At 35.1% G+C, this 22,540-nt stretch overlaps 1 protein-coding gene across 1 annotated transcript in view; it reads right to left on the bottom strand.

Moving 5' to 3' along the window:
- Window positions 1-634: 634 nt before the first annotated feature.
- Window positions 635-22,540, bottom strand: part of LOC140751671 (proton-coupled amino acid transporter-like protein pathetic) — a 46,581-nt gene continuing 24,675 nt past the window's right edge. The window contains exons 5-9 of the mRNA XM_073085658.1: window positions 19,931-20,015; window positions 10,145-10,383; window positions 8,696-8,908; window positions 1,539-1,708; window positions 635-982 (exon numbers count right to left, since the gene is read on the bottom strand). Of these exons, the coding sequence (XP_072941759.1) occupies window positions 741-982; window positions 1,539-1,708; window positions 8,696-8,908; window positions 10,145-10,383; window positions 19,931-20,015 (949 nt within the window). The 3' untranslated portion in view covers window positions 635-740. The remainder of the gene's footprint in view (window positions 983-1,538; window positions 1,709-8,695; window positions 8,909-10,144; window positions 10,384-19,930; window positions 20,016-22,540) is intronic.

Genomic DNA, 22,540 nt, shown 5'->3' on the forward strand with positions numbered 1-22,540 from the left:
ACAAATGAACTGTGTAAACTCTTAAACTCTTGAAACATTATTTTCAGAATAAATTCTGTCGCAGAGTTTGGCAACAAATACTATACCAAACTTATAACACAAATCATTTGTGCTGGCTTGGACCATACTGAATGCGACAAAACACTTCCTTTCAAAGTTAGACATAAATTACAGGGGTTCCACCCAGCCTCAGAGACATAAAAACAGAGGGGGATGTGGGGGTAATATAAATATGACGTCATTACCTTAATTTTTTAATTAAAATATAATTTCATAAATTATTTTATCGAATATTTTATGACATGATTATTAACGTTGTCACATATAGTTACGATCATGAAACAGAAAAAACAAGTTACAATACCAAAATGTATTAAATTAAGTAATTTTCCTGGATATCTTAAGACATCATATGTTGCTAAAGTAATATTTTATCGTGGTCGTGTGATGCTACATAGAAATATATATGAAACAATTTACTGTTAAATATATTTTAAAATAATATCCGTTAGTATATGAAATTATTTCACGTGTGTCGCAGTCCTAACATACTCATGCACTAAGTACACTTTATTGTACCATAAGGAGCTAGCTAGCATTTTTACTACAAAAGTTTTAATAAAGAGAGATGATCCACATTTTTCCTTTTCATTTATTTGTGGTCTAGCTTAGAAGTCATCTGTAGCTAAGTATAAAAGTAAATATTTACATAAAATTCTATACAAGCTATCTCTTCGGTTTCAGCTGTATTTCTTGACTATTTCCTTTATTGACGAATAACAGCCTGAGAGCAGCACCACTAGATAGAATAGTAAAAGTAGTCCGTTCTTCCAGAGGATGTAGGAACATCTTCCGAGACCTCGGTCCCATTTGTGGACAGTTTGGACTACGAGAGGTATGAAGAGGCCGAGAGTCGAGAAGAACACGGAGCCGACGAGGCCAATCATCAGCTCTAGGTCTGGTATCGCGATGGTTAGAATAACTGAAATAGTGAAAAAAAATGGTGCATATGTATTTCATATTGGTGTTTATGACTTTGTAGTTTAAGCTTCCATAAAATTTTCATTTCTATTAACGAAGTGGTTAGGGAGACGTACTTTTCCGAGGCATTCCAGCTTGGACCTCAGGGGTAACGGCGCATCTACGACGACCTCAGGTAAGAATATAATCTTATGCGAGGTTGATTACAGACGTCTATGGGTGGCATCAGCCAATTACCATTAGTCGGCCTGCATGCACGTGCATACTATAAATCCACTGTAAGCAATCGGGGTGTAACATGCGGTGTAACATGTGTAACGTGTAAAGGGTAGAAAATATGTCGAAGAAATGGCCCCGATACAGTGTCGTAGAGTTTCTTTCTATTTCGATCCCAGCTAAGTAGATAACTAAGACATCTGTATAATAAAAATATTTTTTTTCTGTTTTAGATGCCATGAAATCGTCTTTATGTGTGTCAATCCTAGTTTGTGACCGTAGACGTCGTTTAAGCGTCTAATTACGTCGTTTGCTGCTTCCGTCGTTAAAAAAGCAATTACCTGTTAACATAACACTTGCGGTCCTTAATACAATTTGGCCTAAATTGTGATACTTTTGACTGATTCTGCCTTTCACACGAATCCAAAGAATGTCCATAGGGGCGTACATCTGCAGGCCATACGTGAAGAAAACTGCTATCACCACGAGAATCTTTGCTGTTAGCGCTAAACTGTGAACAAGGAAAAACATTTTAATATAAAGATGTAACTTCATAATTATAACAAAAAAGAACACTAATGTAATAAGAGTTTTATAAATTGTAAAATAAACTGGTATATTTCAGCATTTCAGGAAACTGCTGAAAAAATCACTAATGTTCACAAAATGGGATAACTTTGGAACCTACTCTCGTGCAGTACATTTTTTTCAACGGAGACATAACCAAAAACACCACGTTACATAGGTATTTTGTTTTAATTTTAACATCTAAGTTCTAGTAGGATTTAGCAACAAAATAAATGTCTTTCTATTTGAAGAGCTTTTCTCGCCTATGCTAAAGGGGATGCAAACCACCTTACAATATATGAACCTATGAACATCGGCCTTTACTCCAATCGGTCATATGTCCTTTGAAAACAATTTTCCACATTCGTCTTCAGATGCTAGCCTACTGCGAGTGACTTCTGCTTCTTATACCTACATCGATCTCGTTTCATCTTGTTAACTTTACTTCTTTGAACCTTCTTCTTATAAAATACCCCCGTAGATTAATATCGTAATTAGAAGCATTTCACGAGAGCTTATGTGAGAAACATTTACAATTCAGATTACATGGTTTCGGTATAATCGGTATGAACAAATTTAAATTTGAGCTATGTAGGTACTGTAGATACAGTATATGTCTAATTATATTTTGGATTAAATACTGACGATCCGTAAGTCCGGGTACTCATTAGGGAACTATAACCGTAACGTGCTCTAATTTGAAAAACGGTTTTTGCGCGCGACTTCTAGTGATCGGCGTTCAGTCGGATATTCACTTGACGAATCGTAACTGTAACCGAGCAAAACCGTGACAGGCTCACAATCACTAAACGAGCAACTGATTATCGTCAGATCGCTGCGAGCCGCGCGCAGCAAGTTCGCTTACTGACTATAGGTTTTGGTTACAGTTTTTGGCATGCAACGATTACAGTACGGTCTCGTTAGTCAGTACACGGCTTTAATAGTAGTTCGTTAGCGGTGAATTTATATAAACATGGATTGGTTGTGCAGAAATTGTTTAAATTTTTGGGAGATATATATTTATTGAATTTGAGGATATTTACATAGAAAATAATTGTTTATAAAAACAGATGTAAACGATTGTTTCCAAAGTGACAAAAAACGTAAGTTAAAACATGTTGTCATCTGGTCGTTGTCCTTGTAAAATGTTGATCAAAGATAATAAAGAATTGAACTATAAGAATTAGGAGTTCATAAAACGTTTGATCCCCAACAATAAACTTAAGATAGCTAGCATTACTTAATTCATGTCAGGAGAACGGGAACTGTAAAATGCTTGATAGGTAGATACTAAATTCATACTTTCCCATTCCCGGGAGTATTTTGTAATAGTTTCCGACAGCTTTATACGGGTGCATGAGGGGCTCGTAAAACATCTCGCTCTCTGCATCCATTTGAGATGTTACGAATGGAGGGGGTGAACTTTATTCACGGATTACATTTTAACAGAAAAAGCTCTTAGTAAAATGTTCAGGTAAAGGCCGAAGACGTACGACCTACTTGGTTTATATATAGTTAGCCATCCTTAGCTAACTTCGGGTTACATTAGATGAATTGGCTGCCTTACAGTGAGTACGTAAGTAAATTAGGTAATTACTTAGGCCTTAGCGTCTTGGCTCTAATCTTGGGGGGACATCAAAACCGGCTCACAAAAGTATTTGCTTCCGATAGGTTGAAAATCCGCGCATTTTATTTGATTATTTTTTAATCTATTTATGGCTTAAGCTCTTAGGCGTGGGTCGCTTAGGGCATTAAGCAGTCTTAATCTGGCACTACTTAGAGCTGGACATGGGTCTTTTGACGAATACAAAAGACTGGAATCATATTCGCTGTAGCATAACGCTACTTCCAAAAAGGTATGAGTTAGGACGCCTTCAAATTATACTCAAATTCAAATTCAAATTCAAATCCTGTACACTTTATACTCTGTGTCGATGGCAGGGTTTTATTGCGCTATTTTCATTTAGAAAGTTGTAGTGATGTTTACTCAGTTTCACAATTGACTGGGAAGAAGAAACACTGCTTTTGGTCAATTTGGCCGCGAGAAACACCGCTGTTAATTTGAAGATTCCCTTTGTGGATGACTTGTGTTGGATGAATAGAATTCAACTGTATCCTATATTTTACTCACTTCAAAGTACAGAAGATTTGATTTAGACAATAGGAGAAATCACGACCGCGATTGACGTTACTTCATTTTGAAGATCGGTAACGAACTACATACATGAGCATGATGCCATCATGTTGGCCCAAACAATACATACTCGTAACTATTATTTTCTAATTTTATCAAAATAAAAAATAGTACCAAAGAAACAAACCAGCCAATTTGGCATAAAATAAATCTTAAAATACAGCTAATCGTAGCTGTATTTTTATAATAATCTAAAATATTGTTTTCATTAAAGAAAACGTTTGTAGTAGCGGTAACTTAGCAATGAAATTACTAAGATTATGTAAACGTATAGGCTCCATTAGCGCCGAAACCACTGACCTAATATCGGCTAGAAATGGCAATTATGATATTCCATATAACATGGAATATTTATATAATGGGTACTAGGTTACTTCCACTTCGGCCCTTTGTGGCTTGGCCGAATATTAATTAATTATGGATGGACATAAAAATTCTTTTCCATTTGTAAGCACTTCGGTATAATATATACAAAACATTATTTTAAAAGGTTCTTCCTCCTTCAAAAACAAAAATGCGGTGTTATAAAAAAATTGTTCAATCCATTGACTATTTTATCTACTTCTGTGAACATAAGGAAGATGATATATTTTATATGTATTTTTGTTTTTCGTACTTCCATAAATTGTGGATGTCTCGAGGAGATTCCAACAAGCATTAACCTTCGAATGAATTGAGGAAAATCATATTGATAACATAATGTTCCTGTAATATATATTGTAGCAGCACTCTGTGTGTATATTCGGTTGTACGTCTTATATATAAAATTCTCGTGTCACAGTGTTAGTAACCGTACTCCTCCGAAAAGGCTTTACCGATTTTCACCAAATTTTATATGCATATTCAGTAGGCCTGAGAATCGCCTACTATCTATTTTTCATACTCCTAAGTGATAAGGGTTGTTCACCCTTAACATTTTTTCGGGTCAGCTCGTATGTACATAAGAATGTTGTGGACTGTGGTATAAATCCTTCTCCTTGTGAGACATAATCGATGTCCAGCAATGTTAGAGCTCCCGTAAGTATGTAACTTAACTTTTTTATTGGGCGATAGTTTGGTTAGGCCTTTAATCAATATGAAAAAGAATTCAAGTACACGCATTGCAACGATTCGGTGCCGAATCTGATACTAATTAAAGGCCCGACCAATCTATTGCCCGATAAAAGGTCTGTAATTTGCGGCGACTCTTACAACCACAAATTGAATTAAGATTTTTTTTATAATATAGGAGTAGCAGACAAGCATGCAGTCCACCTGATGGTACGTAGCCACGTGGCTACTGCCGCCCATGGACATCTGTAATCAACCCCAGATAGGATTAGATATTCCTACCTGAGGTCGGAAACAGATGCGCCGCTACCCCTGAGGACTAAGCTGGAACGCCTCGGAACACTGCTGTTATTAGGTAGAAATAGATTTTAAATAAATAAATAACACACATATAAATATGAACTTTTGAGACATTTTGTTGTATAGTATATCATATTAAACGGTGTAGTAACTCTACCTAGCGACGTGGTAAGGTTGTTGGCCATGGTCCAGTCTGGCAACCAGTGTGGCAATTTGCGGGATATTAAGTCCAATGCAGACACTATCTTTTTATATATGCCTAGAATCTCTAATCTCTTTTCATGTTGATGGAAGCTTACGGGATTAAGTGTAGTAGAGGGAAAGAAGTATTTTCCCACAGAGTTTTTCCGGGCTATTATTTAACTTGTCTTGTTAATTTCTACGTACGTACATAAGGGTAATTTTTTTTGCAACTAATTTTTACCAGTTAACTCCTCCCGATTGACATTTTTCTACATCCAATATGGTAGATGGCCTATTATTATTTAGATGCATATAATATGAGATATTGATATTAAATGAGAGGGGTTTCTGAAAAAAGAAAATATAAACAAAATGACCACTAATAATAATACTTATTTTTAAATTCTTTTTTCTTCACATTTTTTCATGCTACGGTTTTCAATACGCGTAGCCAAGTGTAGGTGACGTAGCCTCGTAGCATGTTTTATTCTTATTTTTTAAGTGCGTGACAAAGGAAGCATTCTCGTAAAATGAGTTCTAACATAGTACTTAATGGTGGTATCGCATTACAGATCGATTTCACATAAGACACCTACGCTCATGAAAGATGACGATTCTTGGATGGATGGATTAAATGTAAAGTTGCTGCCAAAATACAAGGCTACATTATCTTATTCAAAATTAAAAATTGTATTATGTAATACTAAATGTGGATACATTTAGTATTACATTTTTACATTTCATTAAATTTAAATCTAACAAAATCTAAATCGCTATCTAAATTTCTAATTTGCCAACGGACACAAAAGTTATTTATTTCGCTAATTACAAGATTTATTCTTGTCCGTAGCAAGCTCATGCCGATACATACAAAACAGCCATTAAGTGAACACCCTGACACAACAAACAAACAAGTACTGAACTGAATATTTTATATAGTAAGGTCCAGTTGGTTAACCCATTTCCTTCACTATTGGTAACAATTAGGAAATCTAAAAACTCTTATCTAAATTGGTTGTGATCATGTGTGTTTTAGAAGATGGTAGAACCCTTTATGGTTCGACTCCGGCGGCACCACCGCCACACCTATTTCTACCTAATAACAGCAGTGCTAGGCGCTGCTGTGTTCCGGTTTGAAGGGTGTGGTACGGGAGACAGACTTTTCCGAGGCGTTCCAGCTTAGTCCTTAGGGGTAGCGGCGCATCTGTGGCCGACGTCAGGTAGGAATATCTAATCCTATCTGGGGTTGATTACAGATGTCCATGGGCGGCAGTAGCCACTTACCATCAGGTGGACTGCATGCTCGTCTGCTACTCTTATATTATAAAAAAAAGGTGAATGCCTAAGATTGGTGCCTAACGGATATCAAATTTCGGATATGGATAAGGTTTCGGATATACTAGTAATATGAAAATTATGGTATCGGTTTCAGGTAAGGTTACGGATATAGAAATATTTCCGATTGTCCGTTATTGTCGGTTATCAAATATATAATATATTGAGCACATTATTTACTTAATTCACTTTAGATCTGCTTCACAGTGTCCTAATATAATCCCAAATAAGTAATCAAAATAATCACAATTCCCACCATAATTCAAAATTAATTTTCGCGTCTTAAGGATCTCGTATAAAATTATTAATATTTTCGTAAAATGCGAAATGAGTTATATTAATTACATCTTCACGAAAGAGGGTAATTAAGAAAATTGTGAATTAGTATCCCACAATAAAGTAAAGCCGCGGAAAATAATTTAACAAATTATTTATTACCTCTGGTCATAGATTAGTAAAGATACTTCGCCGCCTTGAAATTGAATGAAGCCACAAACGGCTTATTTTAGTAAGTTCTTTTTTTGAATCCTTGACAAATAAAAACGCTTTTAGAGAAAATTTACGAATAAATAATTAATTTACGTAATAATTACGTAATTTACGTAATAAATAAATAATTATTTCAAATATTTTAGGGACATTTTAGCACGGAGACGTGGCAAAACTTTTTTAAGCAACTATTTCAATTCTCAAAACTGAGTACATTTTCTTGTTAGGAGTGAGTAATCTTTACTAATCTATGCCTCTGGTATTCCTTTTTTATTGGGAGAAACCTTCAAAAGGTACCCGGAGTCGTGGGAGGGTCACAAGCCTGCGCTGTTTGGTGATTGGTATGTTTAGGTACGTTTATAGATTAATTATGTTTCATGCGAGAATCGTGATAAAATCGCATTAAGTACACGCGACAGTAAACACACCGTGAATAGGTTCTTTAAAATCATTACAACTGGTGTGAAAGCTTTTACAAAGATGTTATTTGTGAAGAATTGTGATAAAGATACATATTATAAGATTAAACGTAAATAAGCATGAGAAATGTTTCGAGAATACATTTTCGGAACCGAATTTAAACCGAAATAGTTCCCTTTAATAGAATATTCCAATTATAAGAATTCGGATATACCTTTGCCTCTGCTGATATTCCGAAAGCAGGGATTAAAATTAAATAACGTTAATAATTATAATTGGTTTTTCAGCGATTATTAAATGCGAATTTTGATTTCATAGTGCAGAATTGTTCAGTATTAGCTATATATTTGTTTTATTTCGTTGAGGAGTTTGACTGTCTTTTGTTAATGAAGATGTAGATAAAATGAACCTTTGTATAAACTTAATGTCATATTGCAACCAGCAGACGTAGTACTTGTCTGAGGGCATCTTTGCGAATACACAGAATTGGTTTCCTTTATGGAGGTATGACTTGTATGACAGGTTGCGACACTGGAGTGCACTGCTGGGACATAGGAAACTTCTCAGGAAAATAATTTTCATAAATAGGTTTCGTGCGGTTTGGCTAAACTTAGCTAATTTGTATCTGTCCTCCTTTCAGCGTCAAGTTTTGACGCTTTTTCTGATTTACATTTTTACGGATACGGATTACAAAGGTGTTCCTACGTAAAATTTATAAAAGATTGATTATTATGTTTATAAGAAATAATTGATTTTTATAGAAAATTTAATTGGTAGGAAAAACTACTTAGTAAACAGTCGAGAAATAAACGCTGAAAAAAACTCTTGCCTATTTTTTTTTAATCGATTATATTTTTACATCCATGCCTACCAAGTGGCCAAGTATTTGTGATCGACTTCACGTAGAACCCGTGTTCTATATGGAGGTTATGTTTACTTTTATCTTACGAAAAAACTTACGGTTCACCTTCAGGCAGGCTCAAGGTAATGCTCCCTTGCACATAATCGCCATACTTCAGGTACCCGAAGAAACCCACGATACCGTACAGTATCACGACGAGCACCATGGAGGTGTTGAGGACCCCAGGGCATCCGAGGAAGTGTTCGGGGTGCGCCATTTCGTTTTCTACCGGCATCACCACATTGATACCCTCCATTGCAAAGATGGCTGTACTGGAAAATAAGATTAGTGTTAAGTGAAATACATAAAAATATTACGTTATAAAACGTAAATTGGAACGTAAAAAGAAATAATTTTATAGATAAGTTATTAGTTACATTAATTGTAATAATAACGATTTTATACAAACACCTAGATCCGGAATAGAAATGTAAATGTCTCGTATGTAATATATAGGTATACCTATATGCCTGCCTGGAAATCAAATTCTAAGCCCTCTGGGTGATAAATACTTATCGTAACAATTTTACAAACGTGTAAAATGTAGATCAAATAAATTGTGAGGAAGTCGTTTTTTCATATTTCATATTTATTGCGTTGATAAAAAGATTTTTGGCACAGAAATGCTGTGAAATATTTGTCAAATATTGCAGAAAAGCTTTTAGTAAAGTTGTCAAAAGCTCTTGTTTGAAACAAGAAAAGTTGTGACAGCACTGTCGACATGCGCTTATATGATTTTAAGACCGAATGGAACAATAATGAAAGAATGGATTATGCTGATGAATAATGCTAATGCTGTACAAGCTGATGAATTAAATAATTTATAATCATATTTTTTTGTTATATAATGTATGAATCAATAGAATATAATAAGTAGTTTTCAACTACTAAAGACTGTCAGTTGCTGCTTGTTGCGAAAAGAAATTCTGTCGAAATCTTGAAAAATTGGACAACCACCGATTTGACACGTTTGATGCTTATTCCATCTGTTAGTTACATTTATCGGGAATTTTCCTACTAAAAAAGTTTGGCGTTTCGGCAAAACGAAGTTACTAACGAAGTTTCAATTTGTTATTAATCATAAAAAAATATTTGAGGGACCGTGGTCCATAATTGGAATCTCGACAGAGCAGAGGTGAAAAAAATACTTTTTTTTCTCACAGTTGCGACAAATATTATGAGCGATAATCTCCAAGCACTAATGTTTTTTTATGATTCGTGTTTTTATGTTTGCATTCATGTATACGCTCGACCAAGCTTTGTTAAGCGCTGCTATGTTCTTATTTGGAGGTGTGGTGAAGGAGACATACTTGTGTAAGGCGTTCTAACTTAGTCTTCAGAAGAATCAAAGTATCTGTGGTCGACCACACTCCTTTCTTATCTAGGGAGATTACAAATGTCTATAGGCACCAGTGGCCCCTTACCATCAGGTGGACGGTATGCTCGTTTGCTATTTTTACAAAACAATATCCTCAGTTATGGGGTAGTTGTTTGAGGATTATCCTTACCTTATAAACAAAGGCCACTCTAGGACATTCCCAAATAGTTTTCCATCGCTGAACTGAACATCCGCGAATGTGTAGTAGCAGGTGATCGCAACAGTGACAATCAGGCACATGTTAGCGAGCACGGAGAACGGCACCAAGAACTTGAGGTACCTCACTTGTATGAGGAGGATCAGAGGAATGAGGAGTATTCCGCTGTACGCCTCGATCGGTAGATGACTTGACGTGAATTGGTCTACTATCTGGAAGTAAGTCGAATTAATAAATACATAAAGAGAACAAGATAAAACCGATTGTTTGATGGCAATGATGGTGTCATTGCAGTCAAAATATATGTAATCCAGTGGTTTAGAATGCACATAAGTGGGTGATTTTTTAAAAATAAAATGATCCTTTTTATTGCCGACTTTTAGTTGGTACATATTTCAGAAACTGTGTAGTTTTTGGTATTTCCATCGCGAGGTGCGAACCTACAGTACGCCACGGACTTAATCATGCCTTATAACAATATAATTTTGTTATTTTTTTCTGGTCTGAAGATGGTGTTGTGTGATTCTGTAAAGGGCATTGGGACGATTGGTTGGATCTTGGTTCTCAAAGGTAACTAACTCCGACTACCGACTGCCTTAAATATTATGCCTCTATCTATTTTATGTGTGTACCTAACTAAATCGGTCCAATTTTTTGTACAGAGACTAATTTTTATATACAACCAATTCAATTAACATACATTTTTAATACACAGCTGCAGTCTGCTGTTGAAAGTGTGCAATGTATAAATAATAACGTTTCCCAAAAATAACAAATGGCTTTGAAGTAAAGTGAAGGGGTATTATTAAGGTTTAAATGTATAAAAGGAGATAACAACAAAAGGAAAAATCATGGAGGACTTCTGAAATAATGAAATTGTTTCATCACTTGATACGGCAAAGAGAAACTCAACATTACAAAATGAAATCCAGCGGAAACAAAATCCTAATCGCATTTACCCGTCTAGTAGGTTTTGAGATATTGTTTGTAACGTACGTTAGATATAACACAATAATGGATTATTAAATTGTACAGATGACGAGTTTTATCTTTGATCTAGTTCTGGGAGGGTAAAACTGTATACAAAATAATAACGCATTGTAAGTCTTCGGAAAGGACTTTGTACACATTTTTATTGCAAAAAAATGTTGAAGGTGGTAGAACCCTTTGTGGTTCGACTCCGGCGGCACGACCACCACACCTATTTCTGCCTCATAATAGTAGTATTAAGCGCTGCTGTGTTCTGGTTTGAAGGGTTGGTAAGGGAGACATACTTTTCCGAGGCGTTCCAGCTTAGTCCTCAGGGGTAGCGGCGCATCTGTGGCCGACCTTAGGTAGGAATATCTAATCCTATCTGGCATTGATTACAGATGTCCATGGGCGGAAGTAGCCACTTACCATCAGGTGGACTGCATACTCGTCTGCTACTCCTATATTATAAAAAAACATATACGTTTTTCAATTCGATTTTAGAGGAGACGGTCAATGTCTCTAGTCATATAACATTTATTAATATTTTGCTTACGCTGTGAATTGAAGACATGGGGAGTTAGGAAGGATTACATTTAAAATTGCACAATATTATAATGATAAACTATCAATTATATTATTATTGGCATCTTTTGTTTGCTTTGTATTTTTTTTTCTAGCAATAAATAATAATTTCTTATAAACAGCGCTCTGCGGAGAGATAATAATTCGATAATAATATTAAGGATTTCTCTTGGATTCTTTATGACTATTGCTCGTATTGTGTGCCAGAGTCATATATCGTATGAATAGGGAACACGATAATTAATTTAATAAGCTTTACAGCTTTAAGCATGGATAATTATATTCTGCATGACTAATGTTCATTTTATTATGCAGAGAGTGTTGTTAGTGTGCTTTTGTTCTAGCATATTATTTAAACATGATTGTTCGTATTATTACTTTTGTTATCGTCGTTAATACGAAGCTTGGATATTAACGATATCGCATTTTTATCATAGTACTTTAAAATAATAAATCACTCATTTGATTACTACAGTGCAAACACAGATGCAGTGGGGATGTCAATTAGGGATGATATCATGGCGGCGCTCGAGTTAACAGAGAGCAGCATTCTGTACCCTTACCAGGAGTTTTTACGTTTCGACAATTATGACTGTTTTGGTATTTGTTTACGTATTTGCCCATACAAATTTCAATCAGCGCCCCTAGCGGATTGTGTCAGAACTAGGAAATCGTATTGGCCCATACGTAAAATACCAAAACCGTCATATTTGTGAAAACATAAAAACTCATGGTAAGGGCTGGTCTAAGACTTCAGCAAGAACAGTTTAATAACGGGAATATAGTTATAATACCTCTAATCACTAGTGTGTACTTACTTACTTGTAGTTGTAATATCGTTACTCCGTACCGTATATGTGCCTATATTTATATATGACTACCTTCAAGAAGACGTTGATTATACTTTATAATATTTTAAGCTACTTGCGGTCACCCATGAAACGTTTGACCTCGCTGGACGTTGATTTACTCTATTCGCACATATGAATTCAATTGATATGTGCGAATGGAACCAGTGTAACGGCGTAAACGCATACGACGGGAAAAGCGCCCTTAGGGTTTATTTACAATAGGCCGTCATGCGAATTCGATTTCGCTACAAGCCCAGTGTAAATCCCGGTGAAAATTCCGAACCGAACCGAATTCCGTGTCAGTAGCCAACAGCGCTCTCGGCAAGTCGAAATCGCTCGCCATAGTTGACAGTCGAATCGATGTAAACGAAAGTAGCTTTCCACCTTCGGCAGACAATGTAGTTTTCCGGCGGCTGACTACCCGGTGTAAACGAGTCATTAGCTTGCTTACAGTAACAAAACACTGACTAGAGTAGGAGATTAGACTCTAGTCTTTTTAGTGTGTTCTAGTCACTAAAAAGAAATAGTTTCGACACGGATATTTAAGCTCTATGTAATATAAACTATATTAAATACTCGACGCAAGAGGAAGCACCTTTGTTCGACTAAATGAAAATAACTCTAGAAAATAATACAGTTTGTTTGCAGCATTTTTAATAAAAACCCGATAAAGCGTGAGTCGGACACCTATTGGAGTTTTTGTGCTACAATAAAAATTATATAAAATGAAATTTTTCGTTCAGTTCGGTCAATTGTATCATTCGATTTGAAAAAATATTACTTTCATTCACTGTGTCTCCTTAGGGTGACTTTGTTGCATTTAGTTAGAAAAATAATGAATTAAGGAAAGTCTTCTTTTTTCTACTTTAGAATCTTTACCCCAAGCTTAACTCCAAACCCAAGCTCACACTCGGTAAGTACTTAAGAATTTACTCTTCATGTAATCGTAACTTCATATAATTGTAAAAACAATTATCAAAGATAAAACCTTTAATAAATTGTAATAACCAGGGTAACAACATTTTTTGTCTAAATTGCAACTAGTAAGGGTTAAAAACACAGCATTGGACAGATGGAGAAGGTTTAGTAATAGTGAGTACGGAACCCTTAAAAGTAAATAAAAGCTCGTAAAAAGAGAGCAGCGAGCAAAATTCAAAATCTAGTATTAAAACCTAAATGTCAATAAAGCGTTAAGAGCATCGAGGCAAAAGAGACAAAAATGCTTTTGTTTAAACGTTTAAACGCCGAAAATACCATTTGCTCAAGTGTCTGCACCTACAGTATTCAGATAAAAATTAGCAAACCGTGCTGGAAAATGATTTTGATATTCAGTTCGTTGAATTCCAAATCCATTGTGCGAGCAAATTACAAGATTCAAAAGGATTTGTTTTTAAGCAATTTATTTCAACTTACCACAAAAGCTAGGTGCTACTTAAATGCGTAGGAATTAAAAGCTTTGAAAAGCTATTTATTAGTCTGCATTAGCGTGTGATATTGAAAAATGTTATTTAAAAATATATTTTGGAAATATATTCCAGAATAAATTATTGTATGCGTATTAAAACGCTCAGAAGGGATTCCAGAACTACAATATTCTTCTATTTTATGTATATCTTGGACGATTATTAAGGAATAGTGGTTAAGAAACGAAGGGAGATAAAAATATTATACGCACATAAATTCGATCGGATTCGGATCGGATTCGAAAAGAAGATCGGATTCTAATCGCGAACTCTCCATACGACTACAGTCTTATTAAATGGACTTAAGAATCGAACGCAGTGCACATTAGGCGAAATGGTTATATTATTAGAAACCAACTAACCTTATGCTTCAACTCAATGAAGATTCAATTCAATGAATTCTATGTTTGGATTATATGTGATTGCATCGTTTAATTTAATGAACATCGCTTTATGCTGCATATTGGCAGCGTCTTGTGTGGGACTTTACAAATGATGTTACGTTGATACGACACATGAAACCACAAGCGCGTGCACGCCTACGCAACTTGCAAGATTATTTCAGTCTTAATAAACATTATCTAAATTATAGCAAGATTATTAAAGTGTATAGAATATCTTGTGGCACTTATTCTTCATAGCGAAATTCTCGCGAAGTTTCAAGCTGGTAGAACCCTCCGTGGTTCAACCCCACCACTACTGCCACACCTATTTCTGTCTGTTAACAGCAGTGTTAAGCGTTGCTGTGTTCTGGTGTGAAGGGTGTGGTAAGGAGACACTGGGCATTCCAGTTTAGTCCTCAGGGGTAACAGCGCATCTGTGCAGACCTCAGGTAGGAATATCTAATCCTACATGGGGTTGATTGCAGATATCCATGGGCGGCAGTAGCCACTTACCATCAGGTGTATTGCGACTGCTGCGACATAAGGATTATGTTATAAAAAACCTTATTTTGTTATTTCGTAGTATGTGAGAGTCATACCATAGACATATCTTGCAACTAAATTTTAAACCAATTAACCTTAATCAATTGACCTTAAATTTTGCACACGTTTGGATTGGATGACAATGCATGATTAGCTAAGTGACGGTTCTAAATCTAATAAGTAATAAATTTAGCTCTAAATCTTATAAGACGAAAGCTTCAAGACGGTCGAACAAGTACTTTTAAAGGCCACATTTGATATCCACTTAATGGGTGCCCATCATATGTATATCAAATTAAGGATTTTCTGCGATGAGTTCCAAAAATTACGTTACTAAAAGCTTATCTATATTGGCAGTGGACATATATCATCAGGTGGACCGTATTCTGGTATGGTACTTCTTAAAAACAAGCAAACTTCACTGAAACATTATGCGGACGTATCCAGCAAGTATAATATAGTTTTACGTACATTTTCATACTTTGCCCGTGTAGGGAGGTTTTATATTAGCATAAACTTGGTTCTCAAGAATATATTTGTCTTGATATAAAAGGTAAAAGGTTACTTTATATACCTCATAACCGTGAAATGTTGTAGTTGTTTTGAAATACAGTTATTAAAGAAAGGGCTTATAAAACATACGGGGAGAATTTGCGTTTTAGTTTTGTATGAAATGTTTATAATGTTACTCGTATGTATGCAATTGTTTTTATTTTACGAATAATTTACAGAAATAAAACATATTATTTAGCGTTAAGTCTTAAGGCCGTGTTTGCTACTTTATATCTTTTGTGAAAGTCCTGTTGTAAAAAATAAGGCTGATTTAATCGGAGGGCTGTTTACTTTTGGTTCTGTACGAACAAAATATTTTAAAAGAAATACTTGAAAATCTGTCCTATGGGATTTAATTCAATTTACATAATGAAAATAATCTAATAAATGTAAATTAATTCTTTATGTAATTTCCGGGTGAATCTATTCAGAATGTAAATTTATTCAGAAACAGAGTCACAAGAATAATGTGGCCTTTTAAAAAAGTTGTGAAGAACATGGGAAATATAATAGCTGTCATAAAGCTAGAAGGAGAAATGTTATTAAAAGTGACAATTTGCATAATTTTCGTTTATAAAGGAACATCGAATATAATTTATGTTATGTACCTATTATAGTCTGATAAGTGAAATATGAAGAGTTCTTTTACTTTTTAAAATAAATTTATATTAAAAAGGGCTTTAAAAACAAACATTTTTGGTGATGTACTTTTTCAACGACGATTGTCATGTTCGTCTCAGAAAACCCTCTGTTTTGATAATCATATAACAGGGGCGCATATAAGTGCGCCATATTGCATTCAGAGTAACTTAATTAATCCCATCATACATTTTCCTTAAAAGCAATCGTGTGTACTCAAAGTTTTAAAGCTCAGTCAGGAGAGGTTAACTGGTTTAAAATGCAGTTACAAGACTTAACCCTCACGTAGATACGAATAATTTGTTACTTTGTATGTAATTATATCAGCAAGCAGTAACTTAAATAAAGCATGTAATAAATAATAAAGGATCGTTAAGTAAAATTCCCTTGTACCATTTAGCGAGGATTGTTCGTGCATATTGTTCCGGTATTTTCTATTGCATTTTATTCTTTACGTTTGATAACGGGCACGCTACATGAATGCAAATTAAATAAAACGGTGAACGAGCTCCTTTAAGATTTTTCATATTCTAACTGGGAACGTGCTTGTATCATGTTGAAGTAGACTACAATTTTATATTCATTTTTAGCTTACTTGGGTACAAGTACTGAATGCTTGATTGAATGGCTGAGAAATGAAATCTTATGTTAGATATATCCGCACGATTAGCGTTTGCCACAAACTTCAAACAATTTATATCACATTTTTATTTCAATACAAATGACCCTAATATCAAAAGAAAGTATGTTATGAACTTATGTTACATATAATATAATGTTACCACTTAGGGCAAACAAATCATGGCCGAAAGCCAAATCAATTTTCTCGCGTGTCAAGATAGGGTTATTGTGTATTACGTTGGCTATTAGGATAAAATATTTTGGACAAAATGTAATAAAACACTAGAACAGATGTAGGGGAAAATTATAGTGTTAGGACTCATAAGGGGAAAGGTTAAGGTCATAGTCTAGATAAATGCTCGGTAAGTAAGCTTAAGTCTTGTATCTGTAGTTCCGGAACTAGAATAGGGCTACGGTATCCCCTGCCTGTCGTAAGAGGCGACTAAAAGGGGGCTTCCGTGGTTGCGGGCGGCAAGAGTGGGAGCTCGAACCGCCCGGCCAGCGGCCCCGGGAAGGACGACGGTATGTGTGGTCGCATACCGTCGTATACACAAGATGGTGTGGCGAGCGTCAAGCTCGCCTGGGCGGAGCCCGACGGGGCAACGCGCTAAGAGGATTCCGGTCGCCTTCCTTTGGAGATCCCGGAGCCCTCTACGCAGCGCAGAGGACGGCCACTGGGGGGGTTTTAGTGCGGTAAATCCCACATAACCCGGCGTCGCTCCCACGTTGTCGGGTACCTTTTGAAGGTTTCCCCCTCGATAACAAAAAAAAAAAAAGTAACCTTAAGTCTAACAAATACTGGACCGAAATCTGTTCAAAGGTAATTTTTAGGCATGTGGGTTAAGATAATATTTTTATTCATCATGATCATTACTGTCCCACTGCTGCGCACGGGTCTCCTCTCAGAATAAGAAGGATTTGCTCGATATATTTTCTTCTGTTTTAATAAGTGTATATGTACTTACTGTTATTGTACTTGACTACTGTCATGCATGGATCATCGTTATCAACTTCGCATAGGATTGGAGCTCTACCTTATTTGTGTATCATTTTGATATTTGTGTTTCGTGCGTCATTTTATGTTTGATATTTTATTGTTGGATTATATGTTTATTGTTTTCCGATTAATCTAGACCACAAACTACCACATGGTCATATTGCACGGAACCTATCACAGGGATTGGTTTGTTATGGTGCCCTTGCTTCTGTATCAATTAGATTGTGGACGTACAATCAATTGCAATCAGTTTTTTCAAAAGCGTTTTAATAACTCGCTATATTAGTAAGTATGGGTCAAACCTTGCAACGAATTTGTAACTAACTTTCATTAAACCAAGCTAAGTTAAGCTATGCAACATCGATGAGTAATAATAACTGATATTATGATATAATTGTGCTCAGTTATGACCTGTAATCTGACCTTTTAGATTTGGATTCACCTCAATAAGCACCATTCATTTTAGTTAATGTGGATAAGTTTTTATTCAAAACCTTGTTCTATAAAGAGAAGGAAACATTTTTTTCGTTGGAAAATTGCATCAGGACGTACGGTTTCGTCGGACCGGAATTGTTCAGTTGCTTCTCTGACAAATTGCGTCGGAATAGTACTTGTAATTCCGTCAGTAGAAAGGCAGATGCAAGCGGTCGATCTGCTAAAAATCTGCGGAAAATATATTTCTTGTCATACTACTACGCAACTTATAGAGTCAATTTGGCACAAACTTTTTGAAACGCTTGCTATTTTTCCTACCTTAATTACATATAACTAAGTATAGGCATTGCTAATGTGGGCACCTCTTTATTAAATCAAAAATAAATAAGTGTAAATGCTATTTCAAAGAACGTTCTTAGAAACTGGTGGACAGTAGTATTAATTATTATATAATGCTATTAGAGTTTGGTAATAGAGAATTATTTCCTGTAGTACTCATCATTTGGTATAATTTTTACTGTAAGCTTATGTGCTCTTCGCAGTAGACATGTGTAGGTGATGCGTAATATTACTCGGGTGATATTACTTCAAGATGTGATGCCACATTACGCATTACTCGAGGAAAACTAACATCACACCATCACCCGAGCATTACCTATCTTTAGTAAAGTGCGAGCGTGATGAGTGATGTTTGATATTAAAGGTCGTCAAGTTTGTTTCCCAATATATCATGTCAAGGTTTCCTAATAATATTATCTAAGTAAACTTTTTCTAACGGTAAGTTATTAATCCGTATGATCACATCTTGAACTTGAAGTAATATCACCCAAGTAATATTACGCGCATCACCTACATATGTCTAGCTATTACGGCAGTGCAACGCAATAACAAGTAATAGTACAGTCGAAGTACAAACGTTATCAAACCTTTCGAATGCGTCGGGTAATGTTTCGAGTAATGTGTAATGTTATCGAGTAATATCACCTGACTGAAAAGTAATGCTGCATCACATTACTTTATAGTGTGATGTTTTGTGCACATACCTCGCAGTACTTGCCAATAGGAAGTAATAACACTTATCGACAAATTTGGCATTAATTTCATAGGAGTTTACTCATGTTATAGTTTGTCACGAAAATGAAGCTAAGTATTTTGCTTCATGCTCTGAGAGAGGAATAGCTGTAGCGGTGGTGCTTGCGAAGTCGAACTACAAAAGATTTTAGAATTTTCCAGAACCTTCAAACTTACTACACATTCATACCTGTGTAATAGTGTATCTTAATGTGTCAGTGTGCTTTGGAGTTAAGCCATAAACTGTTTTACCATCTTCAAACTATATAAGTGTATATATATGTATAGTGTTATAACTATATAAGTGTGTTATAACTTAATTAATTTTAATGCTTACTCCATAGATTAGTAAGGATTACTCGCTCCTAACAAGAAAATGTAACCTATTGACAATTGTCGCTGTCATCTATTTTCGTATTTGTAAAATATTAAAATAATGTAGTCTTTAGATCATTTACGAATAAAACGATATTTCTTCGGACTTTTTCGTCGATTTCGTGTCTGAACTGCGCATGTCGGCATTGTTCCGCATAAATTACACCATGACAGCCATTAAACGGTTGACAGAATTGTCAGCCGTTTAAGTCATTTGATGGCTTCCTTCAATTACAAGGCGGTGAGATATCTATACTTATCTATGGCATACTCACGTCTTTGAGGGAAGATGCAATGAATATAACGTAAACGCTGGTACCACCGAGGCAGACGCCCGCCATTGCGTAGTCGGCGAAGTGCCTGCAAAAATAACACTGCATTAATTGAATAGCCGCTTATAATTTATTTCATTTGATTTTTTGGGCGCTTCTGATCAGCCATAACATGTAAAGGCGAGTAGATAAAGCCATCAATAAATGGATATCAACTAATCTAGGTAGAGGATTTAAATGGGCCATTTTTAATTGAAAGTTTTTCGTTCTATCGAGTATGGTTCATCCGGGGAGGTAAATATATCCAACATGGTTTACGAATCCATACTGTTTCTATAATTTCGATAATTAGAGTCACGAGTGAATGACGTTGTGAATGTTTCATGCCGCCCTCAGTTGTAAAACGGTTGCAATAGCAATTTGTTATCGTCGTTAATAAGAAGCTTGGATATTAACGATATCACATTTTTATAACGTTACATTAAAGTAATAAGTGACTCATTTGATACTACAGTTTAAAAACAGATGCGGGTAGGTGAAGTGGGGACGACACCTTGGCGGCGCTCGAATTAACAGAGAGCGACATTCTGGTCGGAGACTTCAGCAAGAGCAGTCGAATAACGGAGATACTTGTGTAGTTATAATACTTCTAATCACTAGTGTGAACTTACTTACGTATAATTGTTATATCGTTACTCTGTACCGTTTATGTGACTATATTATTACATGACTTCAAGACCTTCAAGACGAGTTTGATTTCATCAGAAGTGTACAAGAACCAGCTCACAATCATGGACGGCGATTCGTAAGTACGAACATACTTGACACAGGAATAAAAACCGTGAGTAAAAACATTATTTTGTCATATGTGAATTTATCTTGGTAAAATAAGTAAAAATGGGGGTAGATAAATGTCGTTGATGTAAGGGCAAACTCATTTGAATTAAGAAAATGGATAGATTGAGACTAGTAATTCAATGAAATGTTCATACCCTCTGAAAATGATATACTTAAATTTTGTGAACAAACTTTACTCATAGCAAATTACTTGTTAACATTGTAAACTGAGGTGTTTACTTCAAAATAAGTGCATTTTCTGTGAAGAAGTGTCTAAAAGTAATTTTGCAAGGCAGTTCTTGTGGTAAATCTGTCCATTTGGTTAAAGTCTGTGGTGTAAAAAGTAAATCCTAATTGTTCTAAAGTTACACCTACTTTGAAATATATAGAAATACACGTACTTATGAAAATATTTTAAGGATCTTTAATCTTAAATGTCAGGCTTTATAGATGTGGGAACCTAATGGTTGTTAATATAGGCTAATGTACGCCAGAAATTGCATACAGGTTAGATTTGAATTTATTTTTGATAACTTTTAATGTTTCAAACTGGATTTACGTATATGCGTTTGTTATTATTGTATGGAGGGGACTATGCGGTAGCAACAAACGCAGTTACAGAGTACAGTATACCTACTTGATATAAGTGACACGTTTATTAAGTTGCAAAATTTTGATTATTCATAATTGTACAGAAATGTATAATATCTACGTGGTACATATTTAACTGACTGCAAATAAGTATCACGACCACGGTATTCAGTGGCTGAGTGTACCCACGAGGGAAATGGTAAATGAGTTTAAGGTTTATTGTTTTTTTTTTTTTGGATATTAATTGACTATATTTAAAAATAAACTTCTACATTGAAAATTCACATCTACATTGTTCACACTTTCATTTTATAAATCAATGAAAGTTTCCTTTTGATTTTATATACTTGATACGTAATTGTTATGAAAGAAGCATACGTACGTTGCCAAATTTAGCATTCCATCAATTCTAGGCGAACTCACGCAGTACTGTGTACTACTGTGTTTTGACTCCCATAAAGTATAAATGCACATTAGTCAATGATCTATGAGAAAACTGAGAAACTTATGCGCAGCGGTCTTTGGAATATTATATAAAAAAACAACCTCCCATTTCACTTATACAGAATATTAAATGTCTGTTTTAAATTTAGTATTCAACGTTTCGTTTTGTATTAATATTTCTTTACATCTCGTAATTTTAAACCTTTATTGAATTTGAATTTGACACATTACACGTCCTTTTGGTTTGAAAATTGGGCACTATCAAATACTGGTAAATGAAGTTTGTACCTTAAACGTTGAGGCGCTTAGACTATCGATATTATCAATTATGTGAGCCACTTACGAAATGATAAACGGGATCCACTTTGTATGGGATTGAGAATAAATTATTTTAAGTAAAATAATAATAATAATAATAAATTGATGCTTTTATAACTTGAGCTTAGTTCTATTTACAAGTTACAGCAATTAAGTTATTATACGTATTAAGTGAGAAACGGTCACTGAATCCTACATACATTTAGATAGTCTTTTGTATACCATATTTAAAATGAGTCTTGCCTGCGACTTTGTTCATGTGGATTCAGAATATAGTTTGAATTGCATTTTTAAAACGAGTCTTGCCTGCGACTTTGTTCATGTGGATTCAAAATATAATTTGAATTGCATTTTTAAAACGAGTCTTGCCTGCGACTTTGTTCATGTGGATTCAAAATATAATTTGAATTATACAATGCCCTT

Source organism: Epargyreus clarus, unplaced genomic scaffold (genome assembly GCF_041222505.1).
Source record: "Epargyreus clarus isolate Ecla_fem2 unplaced genomic scaffold, WU_Ecla_fem_2.2 ptg000023l, whole genome shotgun sequence".
Classification (NCBI taxonomy): domain Eukaryota; kingdom Metazoa; phylum Arthropoda; class Insecta; order Lepidoptera; family Hesperiidae; genus Epargyreus; species Epargyreus clarus.